This window comes from Scylla paramamosain, chromosome 37, assembly GCF_035594125.1.
Source record: "Scylla paramamosain isolate STU-SP2022 chromosome 37, ASM3559412v1, whole genome shotgun sequence".
In the NCBI taxonomy this organism is placed as follows: domain Eukaryota; kingdom Metazoa; phylum Arthropoda; class Malacostraca; order Decapoda; family Portunidae; genus Scylla; species Scylla paramamosain.
In genome coordinates this window covers 12,150,311-12,175,203 of record NC_087187.1, presented here as the reverse complement: position 1 = coordinate 12,175,203, position 24,893 = coordinate 12,150,311, and the positions used below count along the sequence as shown (strand labels likewise).

The 24,893-nt window shown below is 40.0% G+C and overlaps 1 protein-coding gene across 5 annotated transcripts; it reads right to left on the bottom strand.

The window, feature by feature from the left end:
- Positions 1 to 757: 757 nt before the first annotated feature.
- LOC135091509 (uncharacterized) lies at positions 758 to 24,893 on the bottom strand. 5 transcript variants are annotated; one of them, XR_010262534.1, is made up of 4 exons: positions 24,063 to 24,873; positions 23,576 to 23,648; positions 2,020 to 2,177; positions 760 to 1,467 (listed from the first exon to the last, which is right to left on the bottom strand). XR_010262534.1 is itself a non-coding variant. In XM_063989214.1 (3 exons), exons 1-3 carry the CDS (start codon positions 24,876 to 24,878, stop codon positions 1,209 to 1,211), a joined length of 540 nt encoding a protein of 179 aa, XP_063845284.1. In that variant the 5' UTR covers positions 24,879 to 24,893; the 3' UTR covers positions 758 to 1,208. The 5 variants fall into 5 exon arrangements, 2 of the variants coding, with proteins under 2 accessions (XP_063845284.1, XP_063845287.1); XM_063989214.1 differs by lacking the exon at positions 23,576 to 23,648 and having other exon boundaries at positions 758 to 1,467; positions 24,756 to 24,893; XR_010262536.1 differs by lacking the exons at positions 23,576 to 23,648; positions 24,063 to 24,873 and adding an exon at positions 13,895 to 14,088 and having other exon boundaries at positions 759 to 1,467.

Genomic DNA, 24,893 nt, shown 5'->3' with positions numbered 1-24,893 from the left:
CGCGCGCGCGCGCGAGTTAACATCAGATAACAAGCAATAGATAAAAAATAAATAAATAGAAGTGATGTAGCTAACCATGTAACAGGTATAACAGGTCACATTAATACATCTATAATCAAATCACACACAAACATTTAACAGGTGTAACAGGCAACAGTCACATATCTGTATTCAAATCGCACACAATCGGTGTGCTATTTGAATATAGATGTTTAAATGTTTAAGACCTAGGTGGAACGCGAGGCAGAGGGGAGTTCAGGGATGCCGCCTCCAGCTAGAGGTTACAGAACTTAGTTTTCCTATGTCAGTCATTTCTAAGGCACATGTTCTATTTTATATTATGTTTCATTGCAGTCCTCAAAGACGGACACGTTTGCTGTTATACTCGTTAAATGTTGCGAGCTATATCACTTGCTATTTTTTTTTTTAACCTATTGCTTGTTATTTGATGTTAACTTCCATCTATTTACCTTTTCCATGTTTTACTTGTTACAAACAAATGTTGAGTATATTACCTGCTAATTTCTTCCTGTTAGCTGTTATGTGTTACCTGTCACCTGTCTGGTTTACTTTATTTGTGAATACAGACTGTCAGTTCTACTGACAGCTACTAGAAATGCTTTTTAGTGTACCTATATCCAAAATATGTTCATACACAGTACTGATTTTTGTTTCATTCATTACAGACCATTTCTTTAGAAAAAGAAATTACAATAATTACCATTATATTACATTTATTTTTTTATTGTAGTTATCCTAACATCACAACGCAGTGTACTTCTTTTACTTATTGTCATTCATTACAGGTAATATACTTACGAATATATGCTGACGAAAAGTATTGTCATTTGATTATTTCTATTTTACAGTCAAGAAGGTTGAGCCACAAGTGACTGAACAGCAACAGGACCATGAATCGCTGGAGGGACCTCGTAGAACTGAGTTGTAGTTTATGTCTCTCATTCTCTACTGATTAACAATTTAACTCAATAAACTGATTTGATACTAACTTGAATTTTCATTGCTATATATGTGCCTAACATATAAGGAGAAGGAAGAATACTCAGAACTTTCTGTTTAAGTGTAATTATTTTATATTTATTATATTACTTATTGCTAAAGTATTTGGCCACTAAAAAGTACGCCAGCCTCTGGGACACGTACGCCTCCCTACGTGCCTTCTCGCTCTGCTGCCTGGCTTCTTACCGCTACCTTGCTTCCTCTATCCGTTGAGTGCTCCTAGCTCCTTGGAGGTCCGCCTCCAGCATTTGCTGGAACAAGTCCATCTGTTGGGGAATTTGGTGTAAACCGGAGGACTCCAGCAGAGGCAACAAGGAGCAGGCACGTTTAGATGCCCCTTCTGAAACGACATCTTGATGAGAGTTAGGGGTTGATGTTGGGGGAGTGAAGTTATCGTCCTCCGAGACATGAAGGACAACTCGTTCAGCGGAAGTGACACTCGCACCCCTGCAAATAAACAGTAAGGTAAGAAATATTTAGAAATCCATTATTTTTTTTTTTTTTTTTTTGCAGATATAGTACTACCATGGATAGAACTACTGAACCCATCCGTAGTCTTAGAACTCTTAAGCTCTTCTACTCACAAGTATTGCCACCTTTTCTTGCTCTCCCTTCAATCAATCAACCTTTTATCCCCGTCCTTTCATTCTTTTCCCACTCTTTACAGCCATTCACCTTAGTTTCATTGAATTTACATATATCTACCTTTGAATCTTCACACACAGTCATTCATCTGACATTTCAATACTTTCCGCTTAAATGTTCCTGACAAATCTTCATATATGTTAACTGTATGTTATAATTCTGCACAATAATAAATATTTGCCATTACCTAGCGAAAGTAAGGCGGAGTAGCTCGCCCAGCTTCACATCATTATTAGAATTGGCGAAAAAAAAAAAAATCACTAGGATGTTGTTAGGGCGAGACAGTCTGATCCTAATAGTTAAACATATGCTTATTTCTGCATTAAATAGAAGATGCCTTAAATTTCATCATACCTCTGAAAACTTACTACCGTCCAAGTGGCAGTGTCATCATTCCCAATCTCATGACTGTCCTGGTTAATACCATGAAGGATTCGGAAATCCTTCCTAAGGAATTCCCCCCACCAGGAGTTTGGTGTCATCAAGTGGCTTCTTGGGTGGAGGACCCCAACCTGAAAATGGACAATAAAATTCTAAGATATCAAAGATAACACCCGGGCTGAGATTTACCTTAGTGACATCATAATTTCGGTAAATCATTTCGAGAGATCTGTTGGATGTTATTTTCTTAATTCACCTTTAGATATATGTCATTGTTTTTGTTGAAATTTAATTGCAATAGATAGAGTTACGCTTTAACACAAACTAAATAAGCACCGGGTAATTCATAGACACATTACCAGGAATGGCATTAAAAAAAAATCAAAATTGAATTCCATATCTGATAAGGACTATATATATATACATTTATGTAAGAAATGTAATGAATTACTCAGCTTTACAAATGTTTTACTATCTGACCAACTATAACTAGTGTGAATATAACCGTGCATTTATTTCACACCTCTTTGGTCTCATTATTGTATTGGCCTTAACAGGAATGGTTAGGAAAAATAACACTTTCCATGGGTAATTAATCTTGAAACATGGCAGTGAAATGTGTTAGCCTAATTCAAAATACAAAACTTCACTTATCCGTTCCACTCAGCACCCTCTTGTGTTCGACGAAGCTGTTTTTTCCCTGATCTTTCCGTAGTCCAACTAGCGTAGGGGAAGGCAGCATTGATTTGTTGGGTAATGGCCTCCCATACCTGTCTCTTGTCCTGTGCCCTTATATTTTGGGCGAAATTCCCTCTTATTATGTCTTTATTTTCGTTGATCAAGCGGATTAACAGTAATATCGAGTCACCACTCCAGTTTTCACTTCACTCCTTGTTTTCCATTGCTGGCATTGAATATATAGGTGTTGGTTTTGAGTGTCGATGTCGGTGTTACTACAGTGAGGAAACACGTGGGACTGGGATTTGTTTTGATTTGCGGGAGATGCGTTAGGCTTCGTCCATGAACTTTAAAAACGTGTCTAAATAGTTCGTTTTTATTAATGATAACCGAGTAGAAAATACTAATATTTATAGATATACTATCATTTACTGTCGTATCATTTATTTGCGGTATATTCATGTAGAAATAAGATAATTTTGTTATTTGCTCTATTGCCTTCACGCCTTTTCATACATTTGCTTTGACTTGGTCTTGCCTTTGTCTCAGCAAGACTTAAGCTATTGTTTAAGTATGTCTTAGTAAGTCTTAGTCAGAATGACTTAGCTAAGTACACTCTAGTCAAAATTTAAGAAATGCTAAATTTTATCCTATAAATCCATGGCCTGGCGCCACATCATCCCATAGTGACCTGCTGCCCCTCCTTCACCCCGCCCCTCGCGGAATAGTTGAAACTCGCGCCCCAACACACACACACACTTAGAGAAAGATTCACATGTCACTAAAGAGAGAGAGAGAGAGAGAGAGAGAGAGAGAGAGAGAGAGAGAGAGAGAGGGGGGGGGGGGAGGAGTGTGTGGCTGACACCCACCCACACACATACTCACCCATTGAGTGGGCGGATGAGGGAATGGTGTGAAACAATTAGCTAAGCTCCTCTTTGCTTTCACCTCCTCTGTGTGTGTGTGTGTGTGTGTGTGTGTGTGTGTGCGTGTGTGTGTGTGTGTGTGTGTGTGTGTGTGTGCGTGTGTGTGTGTGTGTGTGTGTGTGTGTGTGTGTGTGTTCTACTATCCTCGACGCATTGACCTCCTCCTCCCGGGCCAGACAAGATATCACCCAGGCTTCTTAAAGAAGCAAGAAATGAGCTCGGGAAACCGCTTACGATTTTATTCAATAAAACTTTACTAGCGGGTGAAGTCCCCGACGAATGGAAACTAGCAAATGTCACGCCAATCCTTAAAAAAGGAAATAAATCTCTCCCAGCCAATTACAGCCCGATCAGTCTAACTTCAGTAGTGTGCAAGCTGATGGAAACAATAATCAGTGATAAAATTGTTATACATATAGAAGAATATAAAATCATAAATGATTCGCAAGACGGTATCAGAACAAAACGTTCCTGCTTAACAAACTTATTAGACTTCTTTTATGAAATATTTAACTCGTATGACGAGAAAAAAACAGTTTACATTATCTACCTTGATTTCCAGAAAGCTTTCGACACTGTTCCCCATAAAAGACTCATCAGTAAAGTAAAAGCTCACGGCATTGCTGGAAACACCCTGATATGGCTGAGAGACTGGCTCTGACAGAAAACAGCGTGGATACGTGGAAAAAAGTTTGATTGGCAGCGTTCCTCAAGGCTCTGTATTAGGACCAGTACTTTTTTATAATATTAATGATATTGATGAAGGGATCAATTGCAAAATAAGTAAATTTGCAGACGACACCAAAATAACAAGTAGAGTAACGTCAGTGTCACAATGCCAGGAACTGCAATGAAACCTCTATAAACTAACAAGCTGGACAGAAAAATGGCAGATGAGATTCAGTGTAGAAAAGTGTAAAATTCTACATATCGGAAGCAACAATGTTCAGGCGAGATATGCAATGAATAACATCCCACTTTCAAGAGCTGATAAAGAAAAGGATCCTGGTGTCGTTGTGTCAAAAAATCTAAAGCAGAGTCAACACTGCAAAGAAACAGTAAAGACGGCAAACAAATTAGTAGGGTTCATTGGAAGAATCTTTAAATTCAAATCAGAAAAGGTTACACTTGCCGTATATAACTCACTGAAGCGCTCTCATCTACAATTTTGTGTACAGTTTTGGTCACCATATTACAAAAAAAAGACAATGAAAAACTAGAAAAGATACAGCGTAGAGTCACAAAGATGATTCCAAGATTGCGTAATAAACCGTATGAGGAACGACTGGAAGAACTAAACCTATTTAGTTTAACAAAGCGCAGGATAAGAGGAGACCTGATTGAAGTGTTCAAATTTTTTAAAGGATATAGTAACCTTGATGCAAATAAATATTTTGTCATTAATCATTCTAACCTAACAAGAAATAATGCATTCAAGATTATACCCAAACGTTTTAAGTCCCTCGAGGCCAAACATTTTTTTCTTTAATCGCACAGTAAATATATGGAATAAACTTCCTGCAAAAATCGTAAACAGCAATTCTATTGAATCATTAAAAAATAAAATAGACAGATATTTAAAAGCAAATCCCCAACAAGCTATCTTATTGTCCGAATAATTACAAAATTCACTAATGAACTCTTATTTTATAGACACCAGTTTTATTATAAATTGTATTAACTTTTAGATAGGCGTATAGAGTTCACCGTAGGATGAGTAGTAGAGCTTCCTTTCATCCTTTCCTATGAAAATTCTATGTCAGTTTTTCCATACTGCATGGGTGATGGAGGAGGAGCCTTCTGCTATGTTGTCCTGTCTCTCTTCTCTGTAGCTAGTTAGAAGTAGTTACCAAACAGCCTTTTAAGGAACAAAAGGTCTATTGCTGTTTGGCTTTCCTCCTCCTCCTCCTCCTCCTCCTCCTCCTCCTCCTCCTCCTCCTCCTCCTCCTCCTCCTCCTCCTCCTCCTTCCTCATCCTCCACACTGATGATATGGATGTGACCCTCTCCAGACTACCCTGCCGCTCATTGTTAAAATCTAAATATTTTTAAGGCACTGACTGCTTTCTTTTCGAATTTTGTAAAGTTTTACTATTTAACAGTGATAGTAATGTTTGCAAATATTGTTATGAATATGACAGGTGGCGGTGATGGTAGTGGAAGTAATTCTAGAAGTAGGGAGGGGATTGACTAAATATTTGAACGCCTTTCCGCCATACGCCTACCTCATCCCCCCTCCCGCATCTCTCTCTCTCTCTCTCTCTCTCTCTCTCTCTCTCTCTCTCTCTCTCTCTCTCTCTCTCTCTCTCTCTCTCTCTCTCTCTCTCTCTCTCTCTCAGGAGATAGATAGGCTAAAAAAGTTCAAGACACCAGGACCAGATGAAATATATCCCAGAGTACTTAAAAAATGCAAAGAGGTTATTAGTGAGCCGTTAGTTTCTGTCTTTAGGAAATCACTTGAGTCAGCTGAGGTACCAGTAATGTGGAGGCAAGCTAATGTAGTACCCATCTTTAAGAAAGGAGATAAAACTTTAGCGTCTATAGACCTATAGACCTGTCAGTTTAACTTCAGTTGTAGGTAAAATATTGGAGTCAACAATAGCAACGAACATTAGTGAACATTTAAACAAACATAACTTGATAAATCGGTCACAGCATGGCTTCACGAAGGGGGAGTCTTGCTTGACAAACTTGTTAAGTTTTTACAGTAAAGTGTACGAGGCAGTAGATAATGATGACAGTTACGATATCTTGTATCTGGACTTTAGTAAAGCATTTTACAAGGTGCCGCATCAAAGGCTCCTGAAAAAGGTTAGGGCACACAGGATAGATGGGAAGGTGTTAGTTAGGCTGGATAGAGTCATGGCTTAGTGACAGGCGACAAAGAGTTGTAATAAACGGCTCAAAATCTGAGTGGGGTCATGTAATTAGTGGGGTGCCACAGGGATCAGTATTAGGGCCATTGTTATTTATAATATATATATATATATATATATATATATATATATATATATATATATATATATATATATATATATATATATATATATATATATATATATATATATATATATATATATATATATATATATATATATATATATATATATATATATATATATATATATATATATATATATATATATATATATATATATATATATATATATATATATATATATATATATATATATATATATATATATATATATATATATATATATATATATATATATATATATATACATAGATAGATAGATAGATAGATAGATAGACAGACAGATATATACATATATATATATATATATATATATATATATATATATATATATATATATATATATATATATATATATATATATATATATATATATATCAATGGCTTCGATAGTGGAATTAGTAGTGATGTTAGTAAATTTGCGGATAATACAAAGATAGGTAGATTAGATTAATTAGGTCAGAATCGGATGCCATCGCCTTGGAGGCAGATTTAGATAGGATGAATGAATGGACGGGCAGATGGCAAATGGAATTTAATATCAATAAATGCAAAGTACTTAGCGTAGGTAGAAGAAACCCACATAGTAGGTACACATTAAACAACGAAACTCTGGTAGGTACTGGGTACGAGAAAGATTTAAGAGTTATAGTTAGCTCTAAACTCCGTCTAGGAAAACAATGCATAGAGACCAGAAACAGGGCAAATAGGGTACTAGGATTCATTTTTAGGAGTGTTAAAAGTAGTAGGAGGAGACAGTAGACACCTGCCGAAACGATAATTACTCCCAGTAAGGTCTAAAGCACTGTTCAGGGGGTGCTGTGAACTTATCATTAAACCCAGCTGTGACCTCACTGAACGTTTCCCTCTGTGTCTCACAACACAAGGGGGCAGTCACAGCCTGCCCTCTAAAGACAACTCTTTTCCTCCACACAAAACTACAAGCACCTAATAACACACACACCCTTCACTCAAAAAATTTAAAATCATGGCGACTCCTACACCAGCCTCGGAGTCCCCATCTGGAGAGGGGACCATAAATGTCCCCAGGTCGGACTGCCTTTCCGTCGACGACCCTAAGTGTCTTGACACCCCCCTCAACTTTTTCTTCATTAACTTCTGCAACATTCGCGGTCTAAGATCTAATTTTCAATCTGTAGAACACCACCTCTCCTCTTCTAAACCTCATCTTCTTTTCCTCACTGAAACTCAGGTGTCTGAGACATCTGACAGTAGCCCCTTTTCTGTTCCCTCCTACTTTCTCTATCCTGATTTTCGATCCAAAGCTGGAGGCTGCGTTTATGTGCGCAATGACTTAACCTGCTCTCGTGCCCACGCTTTTGAATCTTCCGATTTTCCACCATCTGGCTACGACTACAGAGTCATTCTCATACTAAATTTATCTGTGCTGTATACCTCTCTCCTAACTCCTCTGACTATAAGAAATTCTTTGACTACTTAACTTCCAAAGTGGAGCACATTCTGACCCTCTTCCCTTTTGCAGAGATCTCCATTCTTGGAGACTTCAATGTTCACCACCAGCTTTGGCTTTCCTCTCCCTTCACTGACCATCCTGGTGAACTAGCCTACAACTTTGCTATCCTCCATGACCTAGAGCAATTGGTGCAACACCCTACTCGTATTCCTGACCGTCTTGGAGATACGCCCAACATTCTTGACCTTTTCCTGACCTCTAATTCTTTTTGCTTATGCTGTCACCCTTTCTTCTCCGTTGGGCTCCTCCGATCACAATCTCATATCTTTATCTTGCTCTATCACTCCAATCCCTCCTCAGGATCCCCCTAAGCGAAGGTGCCTCTGGCGTTTTGCCTCTGCTAGTTGGGGGGACCTGAGGAGGTATTTTGCTGATTTTCCTTGGAATGACTACTGCTTCCGTGTCAGAGACCCGTCTTTGTGTGCTGAGCGCATAACAGAGGTGATAGTGTCTGGCATGGAGGCGTACATTCCTCACTCTTTTTCTCGTCCTAAATCTTCTAAACCTTGGTTTAACACAGCTTGTTCTCGTGCTATACATGATAGAGAGGTGGCCCACAAAAGGTACTTAAGCCTTCCATCACCAGAATCTCATGCACTTTATATTTATGCCCGGAACCATGCCAAGTCTGTTCTCCAACTAGCCAAAAACTCCTTCATTAACAGAAAATGTCAAAACCTTTCAAGATCTAACTCCCCTCGTGATTTCTGGCATCTAGCCAAAAATATCTCCAATAACTTTGCTTCTTCTTCTTTCCCTCCTCTACTTCAACCAGATGGCACCACTGCTATCACATCTATTTCTAAAGCTGAACTCTTTGCTCAAACCTTTGCTAAAAACTCTACCTTGGATGATTCTGGGCTTGTTCCTCCCTCTCCTCCACCCTCTGACTACTTCATGCCACGTATTAAAATTCTTCGCAATGATGTTTTCCATGCCCTCGCTGGCCTAAACCCTCGGAAGGCTTATGGACCTGATGGGGTCCCTCCTATTGTTCTCCGAAACTGTGCCTCCGTGCTTGCACCTTGCCTAGTCAAACTCTTTCAGCTCTGTCTGTCAACATCTACCTTTCCTTCTTGCTGGAAGTTTGCCTACATTCAACCTGTTCCTAAAAAGGGTGACCGCTCTAATTCCTCAGACTACCGTCCTATTGCTTTAATTTCCTGCTTATCTAAAATTTTTGAATCTATCCTCAACAGGAAGATTCTTAAACATCTATCACTTCACAACCTTCTATCTGATCGCCAGTATGGGTTCCGTCAAGGCCGCTCTACTGGTGATCTTCTGGCTTTCCTTACTGAGTCTTGGTCATCCTCTTTTAGAGACTTTGGTGAAACTTTTGCTGTTGCCTTGGACATCTCAAAAGCCTTTGATAGAGTCTGGCACAAAGCTTTAATTTCCAAACTACCCTCGTACGGTTTCTATCCTTCTCTCTGTAACTTCATCTCAAGTTTCCTTTCTGACCGTTCTATTGCTGCTGTGGTAGACGGTCACTGTTCTTCTCCTAAATCTATTAACAGTGGTGTTCCTCAGGGTTCTGTTCTGTCACCCACTCTCTTCTTATTATTCATTAATGATCTTCTAAACCAAACTTCTTGTCCTATCCACTCCTACGCTGATGATACCACCGTGCACTTTTCCACGTCTTTTCATAGACGTCCAACCCTTCAGGAGGTAAACATATCACGCAGGGAAGCCACAGAACGCCTGACTTCTGATCTTTCTAAAATTTCTGATTGGGGCAGAGCAAACTTGGTATTGTTCAATGCCTCAAAAACTCAATTCCTCCATCTATCAACTCGACACAACCTTCCAGACAACTATCCCCTCTTCTTCAATGACACTCAACTGTCCCCCTCTTCTACACTGAACATCCTCGGTCTGTCCTTTACTTATAATCTGAACTGGAAACTTCACATCTCATCTCTAGCTAAAACAGCTTCTATGAAGTTAGGTGTTCTGAGACGTCTCCGCCAGTTTTTCTCACCCCCCCCAACTGCTAACTCTGTACAAGGGCCTTATCCGTCCATGTATGGAGTATGCTTCACATGTCTGGGGGGGTTCCACTCATACTGCTCTTCTAGACAGGGTGGAATCAAAAGCTTTTTGTCTCATCAACTCCTCTCCTCTAACTGACTGTCTTCAGCCCCTCTCTCACCGCCGCAATGTTGCATATCTAGCTGTCTTCTACCGCTATTTTCATGCCAACTGCTCTTCTGATCTTGCTAACTGCATGCCTCCCCTCCTTCCGCGGCCTCGCTGCACAAGACTTTCTTCTTTCTCTCACCCCTATTCTGTCCACCTCTCTAACGCAAGAGTTAACCAGTATTCTCAATCATTCATCCCTTTCTCTGGTAAACTCTGGAACTCCCTGCCTGCTTCTGTATTTCCACCTTCCTATGACTTGAATTCCTTCAAGAGGGAAGTTTCAAGACACTTATCCACCAATTTTTGACCACTGCTTTGACCCTTTTATGGGACTGGCATTTCAGTGGGCATTTTTTTATTAGATTTTTGTTGCCCTTGGCCAGTATCCTTCCTACATAAAAAAAAAAAAAAGGCCGGAAGTAATATTAAAGTTATACTTGGCGCTGGTCAGACCTCATCTAGACTACGCTGTGCAGTTCTGGTCCCACATTACAGGAAAAATACAGGTCTATTAGAATCAGTACAGAGGAGAATGACTAAAAGGTTACAGGGGATGAGGAGTATTCCTTACAAGGCGAGATTCAAGCTGTTAAATTTACATTCTTTAGACGTAGGTTAAGAGGGGACCTGATATAAGTCTTTAAGTGGTATAAGTGTTATAACAATGGGAATGTAAGCAAAATTCTTAGGATCAGCAACCAGGGTAGAACAAGAAATGAGGGATTCAAACTTGAAAAATTTAGGTTTAGGAAGGAGATAGAAAGAAATTGGTTCTCCAATAGAGTGGTAGATGAGTGAAACGGAGTCAGTAATCGTGTTGTTAGTGCTAAGATATTAGAGAACTTTAAGAGAAGATTAGACAGGTTTATGGATGGGGATAATAGATGGAAATAGGTGGGTATATTTCATACAGGGACTGCCAAATGTAAGCCTGGTCGCTTCTTGCAGCTTCCCTTATTTCTTATGTTCTTATGCGCTCTCTCTCTCTCTCTCTCTCTCTCTCTCTCTCTCTCTCTCTCTCTCTCTCTCTCTCTCTCTCTCTCTCTCCTCCTCTTCCTCCTTCTCCTCCTCCTCCTCTTCCTCTTCATCCTCCTTCTCCTCCTCCTCCTCCTCCTCCTCCTCCTCCATTTCCTCCTCTTTCTCCTTTTACTCGCAGCATTATTTCCATGTCGAGAAGGAGAATGAAAAAAATATAAAAAATCGAGAGAGAGAGAGAGAGAGAGAGAGAGAGAGAGAGAGAGAGAGAGAGAGAGAGAGAGAGAGAGAGAGAGAGCCTGGCGCCACACCATTCCATAGCGATCTACTGCTACTCCTTCCTGTCCCCCTCTAATCGTCACCTGGCAGGGCCTCTTCCAAAGGTGTGGAATAGTTCAAACTCGCACCCCAACACACACACACACACACACACACACACACACACACACATACACACATACACACACACACACACACACACACACACACACACAAGTCGATCAAGCATTTAGGAAAGGAATCATTTCATCAATAAATAAATAAAAGGAATAAATTGTGTCTATTTAAGCGACGATGGGTTTTGAAGGATGGCGGCGGTGGATGGTTGGTGTGACAGGTTTCCTTAGTTTGCAATAGAAAGTTTAGTCAGCTTCACTTTGGCATACTGGTGACGGTGACGGCTGGCCAGATCCCATAGCGACTTGCTTCCCCTCCTTCCTTCTTTGACCAAAGTCCAACACACACACACACACACACACACTTCTCTCACCTGTTAGTCTCTCCCTTCTCTGTAAGTAGGGACGAGTAGCGATCCTCATACCAGTGTACTAAAATATAGCATATTGACAGCAGGAATAAAGGAACTTTTCGTAAGGTTATTTATGTTTTCTTCCATTTAAATGACATCGGATATTTTTTTTTCAATGAAACACTTTTTTTTTTTTTGTAATTTGTAATGAAACCATGAAAAATACTCAATCATGGAAACAACAATTCCACATTGCTGCTTTTCTCTCTCTCTTCGATGCTATTATGGAAAGTTTAAAGGATTAATGAAGCAAGTGCATGCTTGCTGTACGTTCCCTATAAAAGTGAGAGGATCAATATATGTCACAAAACTCAAATTTTGTATAGGAAGAATTCGTTACTTTAAATTGTTATATTAGCATATGACCATAATGAAGAGTGTCATAGACCCAACCTCTGTAAACTCCCTGGACCGCAACTGAGTTGAGCGGAGCTATGCACCAGCATTATATAGCATTGGCTGTGGCCTCATTATTCATCAGTTAATGTTAATTCATCATTTCATCAATTAATGTATGCTACATTCCTGCAGGACGTCTCCGACTCTGCTATTGGACAATGGCCACTGGCTGCCAGCATGAAGAAAATATTTCGATCATTATCTGGGTATTTCATTAATGGTCGCACACTGGTAAACATATCCATACTCTAGACCCTCTGAAGGGTTATGGACTTGATGGGATCCCTCATATGGTTCTCCACAACTGAGCTTCCGTGTTTGCACCTTACTCTTCCAACTCTATCAGTCAACATCTACCTTTCCTTCTTGCTGTAAGTTTGCCTACATTCAGCCTGTTCCTTAAAGGGGCGACCGTTCTAATCTCTCAAACTACTGTCGCATTGCTTTAATTTCATGCCTCCCTAAAGTTTTTTTTTTTTACTTTGTCCTAAAATATCTATCAATTCACAACCTTCTACCTGATCGCTAGTATGTGTTCCGTCAGGACCGCTCTAATGGAGATCTGGCTTTCCTTACTAATTTTTGGTCATCCTTTTTTTTAAGAATTTTGGTGAAAATTTTGCTGTTGTCGTACACATACAAAAAAGATTTTGAAAGAGTCTGCCACAAAGCTTTGAATTGCAAACTACCTTCTCTCTGTCCTTCTCTATCCTTCTCTCTTTAACTTTATCTCAAGTTTCTTTTACGACCCTTCTACTGCTGTTCCGGAAGAAGGTCACTGCTCTTCTAAGTCTATTAAGAGTGGTGTGCCTCAGGATTCTGTCTTGTCACCCTCTATCTTCTGTAGACAGTTACTGCTCTTCTAAATCTATTAACAGTGGTGTTTCTCAGGATTCTGTTCTGTCACCCTCTATCTTCCTGTTAGTCATCAATGATCTAAACCAAACCTCTTGCCCTATCCACTCCTATGATGATAATACCACCGTTCACTTTTCCACATCTTTTCGTAGACGCCCAAACCTTCAGTAAGTAAACAGCTCATGCAGGGAAGCTACCTTCTGATCTCATTTTTTTTTTTTTTATTTGGCAAAACAAACTTCGTATTCTTCCATGTCTCAAAACCTCAATTCCTCCATCTATCAACTCAACAAAACCATTCCCTCTTCTTCAGTGACACTCAGCTGAGCTGTCTCCCTCTTCAACACTGACCATCTTCTGTCTGACCTTTATCTATAATCTAAACTTGGAAATGGGTTGGATTACTCTTCAAACAGGTGTACTTAAAAGGATATAATGCATGACTGATTTTTTATAGAGTGAGGACTTCACATCATCGACACGCCATGCAATACTTGATGATGCCTCCTGTGAAGGCGAAATATTGCATTAAATGAAGAAGGAAGTCCGGTGTATTCCTGCTCACCTCATCTATAACTCGGAACCTGTTCCACTATCAACATAACCTGGCCTGGGGAACAACGTCTCAGCTCCACCAAGGAATTGTTTCAAGTAATTGGTTGGATCACTCTTCCAGTGGGTGTACTTCAGAGGATATAACGGATGACTAGCTCGTTATACAGTGAGGACTTCACATCATCGCCACATCATGCAATGCCTGATGATGAAATGAAACTTTGCATTAAATGGAGAAGAAGGCCTTATATATACTTACTTACCTCATACACACACACACACACACACACACACACACACACACACACACATATATATATATATATATATATATATATATATATATATATATATATATATATATATATATATATATATATATATATATATATATATATATATATATATATATATATATATATATATATATATATATATATATATATATATATATATATATATATATATATATATATATATATATATATATATATATATATATATATATATATATATATATATATATATATATATATATATATATATATATATATATATATATATATATATATATATATATATATATATTGTTACACATTTGGACTAGAACCCAGTTTTGTTATATAAAATCTGGGGGTGTATCCATTATCATAACCCTTAAAGGCATGCGGAAACAGAAAGAGATTTGGAACCTTTAAATTTAATCAAAGCAAAGTACATTAGTACGAGTACATAAAGAATAACACTAAGTTCACACAACAAAGAGCAATCTGAATGGTCATCCTTTCTTTAGCACCAAGTCATTCAGGTCATTGAGAACATCCATGAGGGGTTGATAATTATTGAGGTGGTGAGCTCGGGCACGACGGTCGGCCATCTTTATTTGGTTAACCTGGTCTTAGCGTAAATCTTAAAGTTAAGCTACATCCGGACATATCTTAAATTTTAGGAGCCTTAAGATCTAGACTCAGCACAGCTTGGGAAGTTAAGCACAGCTCTAAGCCTTATTAACAAAGATTCTTAACTGTAAAGATTTGACCCAGACCAACTCCCAAGCTAAGAGTTGTGCTTAACTTTTCAAGTCACACTGAGTCTAGGTCCTAAGCTGCTGAATATTTAAGACATGTCTGTATGTAGCTTAATTTTACGAGTTACATTAAGACTAAGTTAACCAAACAAAGATGGCCGACCGCCAAGCCCATGCTCGCCACCTCAAGAATTATCAGCCTCGTAAGGATGCACTTGATGACCTGAATGACACTGAACTGCTAGACATATATAGACTAGACCTGCAGGAGTGTTATTTGTGACAGATTTGACGAGAGATTCCTTGGAAAGCCCCAAAGGAAAGAGTGATGCGCTAACGCTAGTATTTAAAATAACAATTACATTAATATTTAGCCAATGCAGATGTGCAGTAATGATGACCTTTGGTCCCTGTGTCGTGCTGTTGGCGTGTTGACAGATCTAATTTGTTTAATGAAAAGCACAAATTGATGCGCTCATATGCTTACAAAATTTAAGATAAATTTTTATTTATCTTGTTTTTTTTGTATTCAATCGAAGAAAAAAAATTACACTATTAACTCGAAATTCAGAAATGTAAGATTTTACTGTTTTCCTCTTTCACCATTTCATACTGGGACTTAAGAATTCGTCTCAACCAAGGCTCAGCACAACTTTAAGCACGGTCATGAGATAAGCACAAGTCTAAGTAGAAGGCCGAGACGAACTCTGAGAATCTTTGTTAATACGGCTCCAGGTACATCATGCAGTATGTGCTCGTGCTATATAGGGGATGGTTCTTTCCCTTCAGGGTTTCCTCAAGTCTAAGATAATACCCTATTCTGAATATAATAATCCTCAGTTGGTAGAAATGGTGAAAAATGCAGAGTTACCCAAATCTTGTTGAGGAGGTGCAGCCCAGTGAGAGTGAAGCTGATCATGAGGAAAGAACAGTGGCGGTGTCCGGCCAAAAGATAACATCCCCACAACCCTCTTGTCTCATAGGTTGGGATAAAAATTAGATGTAGACACTGCTTTTCAACAGAAGATGAATCCGTAATGTTTTCGAAAGTGCAAGTTGTTGTTAGGGATTTGACAGGGCATATCGTCAGACATATCGTCAGCACCTCGTGATTAGTCGGTGCTAGGTGGAGACATCTCAATAGATGCAAAACAATGGAAATTTCCAACATAGAAGTTTCCCACACTACATGAATAAAAATCCTACCTATTCCTATCTTACCTAGCCTTACCTACCTATGGGTACACCGCTCGGTCACCAGTCTTGAGCGTTCTCACGAGGAATAAGTCTAGAGACATGTACCTATCCACGTCATTTTTTATTTATTTATTTATTTTTTTTTTTTTTTTATGAAGGAGGGACACTGGCCAAGGGCAACAAAAATCCAATAAAAAAAAAATGCCCACTTAAACGCCAGTCCCATAAGAGGGTCAAGGCAGTAGTCAAAAATTGATGGATAAGTGTCTTGAAACCTCCCTCTTGAAGGAATTCAAGTCATAGAAAGGTGGAAATACAGAAACAGGCAGGGACTTCCAGAGTTTACCAGAGACTGGTGTCGTGGCCTGTCTCTTGTAGAGAGACTCTGGCCTTAAGGAATTTATACAAAACCGAAATCCGTCTAAGGAGACAGTACAGGGGAATCATTAAAACCAACGTCATGACAAGTGGTATGATGAAGAAGGATAATGAGTATGAGGCTGTAAGTAGGAAGGTAAAGAACCATGGACAGCTGATTCTAATTCAGATAAATTTGCAAAAGATAGTTGAGAAATTGAGTTGGAGACATATTTTACAATGGAAATATTCATTTTCCAGGTATAGAATCTTTTGAAAATCTTTGGCATAAAACCCTGGTGTAGTGTTTCAGAATGAGTAGGAAGTTGGAAGAAGAAGAAGTTAAGGAACACAGTTTTTTTTTTTTTTTTTTATGTAGGAGGGACACTGGCCAAGGGCAAAAAAAAAAAAAAAAATGCCCACTGAAATGCCAGTCCTATAAAAGGGTTCAAAGCGGTTCTCAAAGATTGAAGGATAAGTGTCTTGAAACCTCCCTTTTGAAGGAATTCAAGTCATAGGTAGGTGGAAAAACAGAAGCAGCCAGGGAGTTTCAGAGTTTACCAGAGAAAGGAAATGAATGATTGAGAATACTGGTTAACTCTTGCATTAGAGAGGTGGACAGAATAGGGGTGAGAGAAAGAGGAAAGTCTAGTGCTGCGAGGCCGCGGGAGGAGGGGAGGCATGCAGTTAGCAAGATCAGAAGAGCAGTTAGCATGAAAATAGCGGTAGAATACAGCTAGATATGCAACATTGCGGCGATGAGAGAGGGGCTGGGGACAGTCAGTTAGAGGAGAGGTGTTGATGAGATGAAAACCTTTTGATTCCACCCTGTCTAGAAGAACGGTATGAGTGGAACCCCCCCCCCCCAGATATGAGAAGCATACTCCATACATGGACGAATAAGGCCCTTGTACAGAGTTAGCAGCTAGGGGGGGGGGTGAGAAAAACTGGCGGAGACGTCTCAGAACACCTAATTTCATAGAAGCTGTTTTAGCTAGAGATGAGATATGAAGTTTCCAGCTCAGATTATAAGTAAAGGACAGACCGAGGATGTTCAGTGTAGAAAATGGAGAAGTGTCCTGATGCTGTGGAAGAGTAACGACCCTTCGCACATTTCAGAGACAGGCATGGATTCAGGAAAGAAGAAGTAATGACGACCCATGAAGCTTTTATGAAAGTAAGATGTTGGAGCTAAATGGGAATAAGGGCAGAGACAAACTCCTCGAAGCGAGCTTATGTACCAGGGATAGCTCGCACACGTCGATTTTCGTTAATGGTACAAAGGCAAAAAGTGAAAACAAAAAGATCTCGAGGATCCCTGACAGAATACTGAAGACCATCAGCGTCTTCAAGACCATGTGACCGTGGGAGGTTTAAAGTTTGGATGGTAGTATTTACCTTGAAAGGGAACAGTTCAATGTGACAAGCACTGTAGACCCTATGTGATCGAAAAGGAACATGGACCACAATGACATCTGAAACGAGCATGGAACTAAGGAACAGGTAGTAATGAAGGTACATTTGTTCCGGTAAATATAGGTAGAAGGGAGAAATTACCCTCTGCCAAGGTTAGGGTATGCAATAAATCCTTAACAGGCAAAAGCATCTACTACATTCCTGAGAATTAATTCATTACTATGCATGATAGAGGTAACGGAGGTTTCCAAAGCAGAACGTAATAAGAAAACTTTGTGAAAAGCATACTGCTCATGCAACCTATCAAAAGCTTCAGTAAGGAATGTCCAAAACTTGTTAGTGTAATTAAACAAGGTATGTACGTTATGGTTCAAGCGCTCAATATTCTTGCAGTTTAATTGAACCATTTTATTTGTTGACAGCTTCTGCAACCAATTTGGTATAACGATTCTGTAAGTTAGTTACATCGCTATCTAAGGCAGTTCCGAAAAGCATGCAATGTCCATTCCATATACCAGCCCTCTTTTGGAGCGTTGAGCAGACGTAAGGGTCTCATAATTATTCAGAGCAACCAAAACCGTATCTTTTACAATCTTAAGTCTGTCACCAGGTAAAAGTTTTGAGACTGTTAGAGTATTGGCTATGAGTGTTCGTTATTTATGGAAACTCCCAGTTAATGTGCTAATTCCAACTCTTTTTTTTTTTTTTTTTTTTTTTTAGTACTTCAATCAAGTCGGTGTATGGATATCTGACCCATAAGTAGTCTTCCACCAAGGACACTTGGCCAATAAAGGCCGTAAGAGCCCCTGGTCAGAAGTGGCCTGGTCTCCGGCTCGAAGAGAGGGGAAGACGAAGAAAAGGAGTAGGACAAACATCTCTGAAACACACAAAAAAGAAACATTTAAGCAAGCTGGTTAGTACAATTTCGCAGATTGTAGTTATGCGTATGTGTAGGAGAATCTAGACACAGCTTGCAAGGGAAGTAGCTTCGGCTAAACTCACGTTCACCTTAATGTTGGTCTATGTAAGCCTGTCATTATGCACCACTTCTACCTTATTAGACACTGGGTCAAAAACTTCAAATTTATTGCCATGGGGGCGTTTAAGTACTAGACGAGGCCCCTCAAATTTAGGAGATAATTTAAAACGTCTCTCGGAAACCTAAATCATTACTGAGTCACCTGGCTGTAGTTCTACTGGAGAAGCATGTTTATGTTGCTTCACAGCCATGGCCGTTTTTGACTCATGAAGTTGTGTTTTCACCTCCCTATGGATGTCTGAGAAAACTTGAAAATGAGCCTTTCCATAGTCATCCACATTATACACAGGAGATTGAAGTTTGTCGAATTATATGGGAGTCTCAACTCTTGTCCATACACAATATAATGGGAATTATGTCCTGTATACTCGCAAACGCTGTCATTTATACAGGAGACAACATGTGGTAACCATTCTTTCCAGGTGTATAACGAATTCATTACCACTGGTCGCAGGACTTTCAGGATTTTTCTACTGGAACGTTCTACTAATCCATTGCTCGCAGGGTGGTGAGTTATTACATATGTGTGTGTAATGCTGTACTGACTGCATATTTTTGATAGTGGTGCGTTGCGAAACTCAGTTCCGTTATCACTTAGTAAAATTCGAGCTGCTGAGTAAACCAGTAATAACTTGCTGACAAGGGCGTGAGCAGCGGCAGCTGCAGTCTTTTCTTTCAGGGACGCTGGTACAACGTAGCGAGAAAAGTGATCAACGCAGACTAGCAAGTACTTAGAACCATGATGGCTAAGAGGTAGTTGCAAAAGGTCTATCCCCACCACATCCCAGGGCTTAGTGGGTGGAGGATACTCAAGAATCGGCGCATGTTTCGGCACCATTGCTTTATTCTGTGCGCATTTAGTACATAGTTCAACATGCTTTTCAATGTCTACAGTCTCTACACCCATAGTTGGCCAATAATAATGCACACGCGCAGAAGCTAGGGTACGATCCTCCCCCGTATGTCCGCCAACGGAGGAACCATGTACCAATTGTAAGACGATAGGTACAAATTCCTCCGGAATTACTATTTGTTACTGGGTAGCGCTTATCCTGCGAGTAGCGGCAAAGGAGGCCATCCTTGTTGGGTAAGAACTGTGATATAGATATTTTTAATGTAGGAAGAGTGACCTCATCCCCTGATTCACGTTGATGAACAATTTTACTGCGTTGAGCAGTTGTCAGTTCCTGCATTGTGAAAATTTTGATTGGTGGTGTCTGGTGTGTTACTGATCCTACAGGTACGTTTCGAGAAAGTGAATCTCTGTTGGCTCGACCGGGCACGTACTTAATAGTTAGGCTAAATTTTTTGGATAGTTACATCCCAACGAGCGAGACTACCCGAGAGTTTTCTACCCTCGAAAAGTTTAGTGATCGCTGTATGATCAGTATAAATGGTTACTGGATATCCAATATTATATCTTTGAAAGTTTTGAAAGCCCAACCGATAGCGAGAGCTTCCTGATGAGTTAAAGAGTAATTAGACTCAGCGGAATTTATTGTTCTACTCGCGCAGCCTATAACTCTGTTTTTACCTCTTTTGTCTGTCTGCATTAATACTGCACCAAGACACAGCTCACTAGCATCCGTGTACTGAATAAATGGAGCTGTATAATCCGGGAAGACAAGAACTGATGAGTTGGTGAAAGCAAACTTAAGGCTACGGAAACTTTGTTCATGGGCAGCATTCCAATGGAATGGGAGGGTACGTCTTTCTTTAACAAAGTAGTTAGAGGCGACGCCATGCTGGCAACACCCTTGACAAATGATCGGTGGTATCCACGTAACCCTAAGAAGGATCGGACATTATCTACAGTTTTAGAGGTTGGAAGGTTTTTAACTGCTTTAACTTTATCACCCATAGTGTGAATACCATCAGCATCAACGACATGCCCTAAAAAGGAGATGGATTTACGTAGGAAATCACACTTACATAATTTTGCCTTAGGTCCTGCCTCTCTCAACCTTAGCAAGACCGATTCTAAGTTAGTGAGGTAAGTCAGTATCTTTGTTGAAGATTATCAAGTCGTCCAGGTAGGCATAAACATTTTCACCAATCATGGACGCGAATAAGGTGTCCATTAGCCTCTGGAAGGTAATTGGCGCAGATTTTTATCCAAAAGGTATGCGTTATCATTCAAAACGTCCTTTACTTTAGGTGTGCTGAATGCAGCACTCTGGTGGCAGTGGTACCTGCCAGCAGCTACTCAATAAGTCTAGGCTACTGTAAACACTGTTTCCTCCTCCTAAAGATATAAAAAGATCCTTCAGGACAGGAAGAGGATAATGATCATCCTCAGTGACTTTATTTACCTGTCTAAAATCAATCACAGGTCGATAAGTGCTATCCTTTTTGGGTACTAAAAAGAGAGGGCTGTTCCAAGTAGACTGGGAATGCTGAATAACCCCTTGTTTTAACATTTATTTATTTGTCTACAACTTCGCGCTAGCTATAAGGAAGGCGATACGCGGGAATATAGACAGGTTGTGTTTGTGGTCTCAGTTTGATGTAATGTTGAGCGTTGTGAGTGCTCCCCAAGGATTCCCCGGTTAATGCAATCAAGTCCCTGTAACAACGCAGGAGTTCCAGCAACGAGTGTTTTGACTCCGGGTAATCCACGACGTTAACAAACGAACTAAGGGCACGTATCTTGCTCGATGTCACCGGATCTACGAACCGAAGCGACACAAGCAGCAGGAATCTCCAAGCCTAAGGCAAGACCTTTTGATCATAAAACTAAAGCCTGCGTAAGAAATACTGTTTCAATCTTATCGGAAAAAATGCTTCAGTCTTATTGGACCACCTTATTATTATTATTGGATCTTATTGGATTGGTTCGTGCAGTATTTACTGCACGAACAGCGGTCTGACTGTCCTCACGGACTGTGTTTAGTTTAGGCTCCACAGCTAATCTATTCACTCAAGCGGGGCCTTCCAGGCAAATATCACAGCCTATGTGGACATTTGGAATGGATACTGGTATGTGAAAATTAAAAATTAAAACGATTAAAATTAAATGATTACCTATTACCGTGGCATTAATTGATTTCCATCCAGTCATGATGTCTTTTTCGCAAATTATTGATGTTTGGTGTCTTTGAGCTGAAACGATGTTATTAATAGGGTGAGAAGGAGATATGAGACGCTTGGGTTTACCCATCGCCTTAAAATATCTCACTCCAGTCTTCACTGAGTTGGTCTGAGAATGAAACTCCATGTGGTTTATCTTCAATGAATCTAAGCCAAGAAGCCCATATGACGGCAGGCTGAAATCACAAATAACATAGAAATCCATTCTCATAACCTTGAAGTTCTTACCCAACCTAATAGGGAGGCAAACAACACCCAATATTCTAAGAGGGTTATGCGAAACATCTAATAAGTTGGTTGTAATGGGTTTCAGAGGCCAACGTCCGCCAAGCGACGCGCTTTTTATGGCTAAATAGGATTCTTCCGACACCACATTAACAGACGCGCTGGTGTCTACGGCAAATGAAACCTTCGAAAACCCTAATTGTGCTGGGAGAACCATTGCACTCGTCTGAGTACAGGTAGCAACTAGGGAAGCGCGAATCGCCTCTCCTTCTGGTTCAGCAATTCTCACCTACGATTTTGTTCTCATGATGTTTAACCTGGTTTGGTTCGGACAGGAAGCGTGGCTTCCCCCGACCGGGTACCTCCTGAAGTGCCACTGGTCCTTTGTGTCTGCACCCTTCATTGCAAGTTTTCCACTGCGTTACTCATCAGTAGAATAGGTCCTCGTGTTGTGCATGCGGCAGTATTTAGCAGTTACACCAGAAGATGTATCAGCATTTCCATGAGTGTTACTGTTGTTTATTAGTGAGGTCCTCTTAGGACGATTAACGGCATCACCCCCTTGCCCTTGAAGCTGGAACTGCAACAGCTGCCGAGAGCTGAGGATTGACATTGGATTGTGGTGCCTTCCTAAGTTTTTTCTTGTCCTTTTGTTTACTAAAGCACCTGTTTGTTGTGTGCCCGGGTCTATTGCAATAATAACACGTCAGCACAGCTGTGTTGTGCCTGACCGCAGCGGCATAAGACTCCACATCTCGGTCTTCTCTTGGAGATGCTGGTCGAATGACGGCAACGGCAGACGCAGTATAACGAGCATTTGTCGCGCTTTCATCTAGTTTTGTTTTTTATTTATTTCTTTTTTATTTATTTATAAATTTCCCAGCTAATTGCTGTAATTCTTTTTTTTTTTTTTTTACATGTAGGTGCTATGCAATAAGTTAGAATTATGGTGCTGTATTAACTTCGAGTTTTTCAAAAGAAAATTACAACACCAAGAGAGTAAAAAGGAAAAATACATTGAGTTCTTATGAATAATTAGTAGAAATATTCATTACATAAAATGATAATTATTATATGAAATGAAAATGAGCTTTACTAAAAGGATACACAAGCTGTAATTTTTCAAAGACAAAAATATTTTACACAAAATATTTCGTTATTCACTAAAGTGAAAAATAATTAAATAATTCACCACCAAGGTAAGAACAAGTGATGTTATTAAGTAAGGTGTCTATTGAAGTGTCAGTTAATGTTAATCTACTGGAATTGAGTTACTCTAGGAGTAGTTTTTCTTTCCTTTGTGTTCGTTAGTGCCTGCTATGTCAAGGACGCTGAGTCACCTTGGACAGCTTAATCGCCTAGGGAAATGCTGTCACAGATCTAGCAGTGGGCCGCAGGAAGAATCAGCAGTTTCTGAAATAATCACATAAAATTAATATTTATACTAGACTAAGTATGTACGACTTTAGTATGGGGGAGAGGAGTGTGTGCGTGTTGATTTTAATTGTGACTCAAAGTTGAGTCATTAGTCAATGACTAATTGAGGCCCCGTCGACCTGTCGTAGTCAGTCGTTTCACTATTTCCTCACAATGAGTCTTAGGAGTGTAGTGTCTGATTTTATGTGTGGTGCTATTGATATCACAACGACATGGCAAACAAAATTATATATGATTGGACAAGGTATAATAAAGGAGGAATGGCGAGAACTGGACATGGGGCGAGGCTGTCCGGGCGCCGGGGAGTGAGAGCCGCACCGCGGGGAGAGGCGGGGCAGAAAGGACACCTTGTTCTCCCTTGTAGATACGTACAGCTTCCTAGCTCCTCACCTCTTTTAGGCAGGGACCGCAACCCTCTTGCAGTAGATTACTCCATGCAAAACTGAGTTTGTAGGTTGAAAAAGGGTGTGGCATAATGACGATTTTTTTTTTTTTTTTTTTTCAGTGCGGTTGTGGAGTGCCGTAGGCGGTAGGCCGGAGGAAAAGAAGCATTTATGTAGAGAGTTTATAAGGGTTCATCTCGTCAGGCAAGAGTGGTGTGAGTGGAACCCTCGAGCGGTAAACAAGGTCACTGTTTTGAACACGTTGTGCTAACCACAGCGAAACCGTGCTGCTCGTGGTTCTCCACTACCAGTTCATTCCTCACTTCTCTAATCCTTCGTTCACTCTGTTCCACATTGTTTAGTGTTTTTCACTCACCTACGTTTTTCACGTAGTTTTTTTCTAGTTCTTAGGCACATTTTGTCACTATTTGTCACTGTTTGTCACGCCAGTGGCAAGAACATTTGATTTAAAGTGGTGTGATATGAGTAGACTTGAAAGAAAATTTGAATCAAGTCAATATATACAATTTATTTACACCAACAAGAGTTCACTCGTTACGGGGTACTGTAGTAACGTGGTGGTATTAGGTCTCTGATTAATGAGAAACCAACAGTACGTCACTGTGTTTTGTATCAGTGAAACTGTGACATTATTTCACTTAGTTTATATAGTTTGTTCAGAGCTTGTGCACACACTCACAGCACTGAGTTCAACGGAGATACACCAGCAGGCTTGCTTGGTAGCACTACTCCTGCCGCACGGCCAGCTGGCTGCTAACTGCCTCGGGAAGATGCCGCCGGCAACAGCAGTGGATGTGGACATATCGTCAGCACCTCG

Bases quoted from the DNA above. Each gene is read 5' to 3' on its own strand.
- LOC135091509 (XM_063989214.1), bottom strand. From the start codon at position 24,878: ATGTCCACATCCACTGCTGTTGCCGGCGGCATCTTCCCGAGGCAGTTA. The intron at 2,178-24,755 runs GTGAGTGTGTGC...GTCCATTTTCAG, and splicing joins TCTCCGTTGAACTCAGTGCT to GTTGGGGTCCTCCACCCAAG. The intron at 1,468-2,019 runs GTATGATGAAAT...GTTTATTTGCAG, and splicing joins ACGGTAGTAAGTTTTCAGAG to GGGTGCGAGTGTCACTTCCG.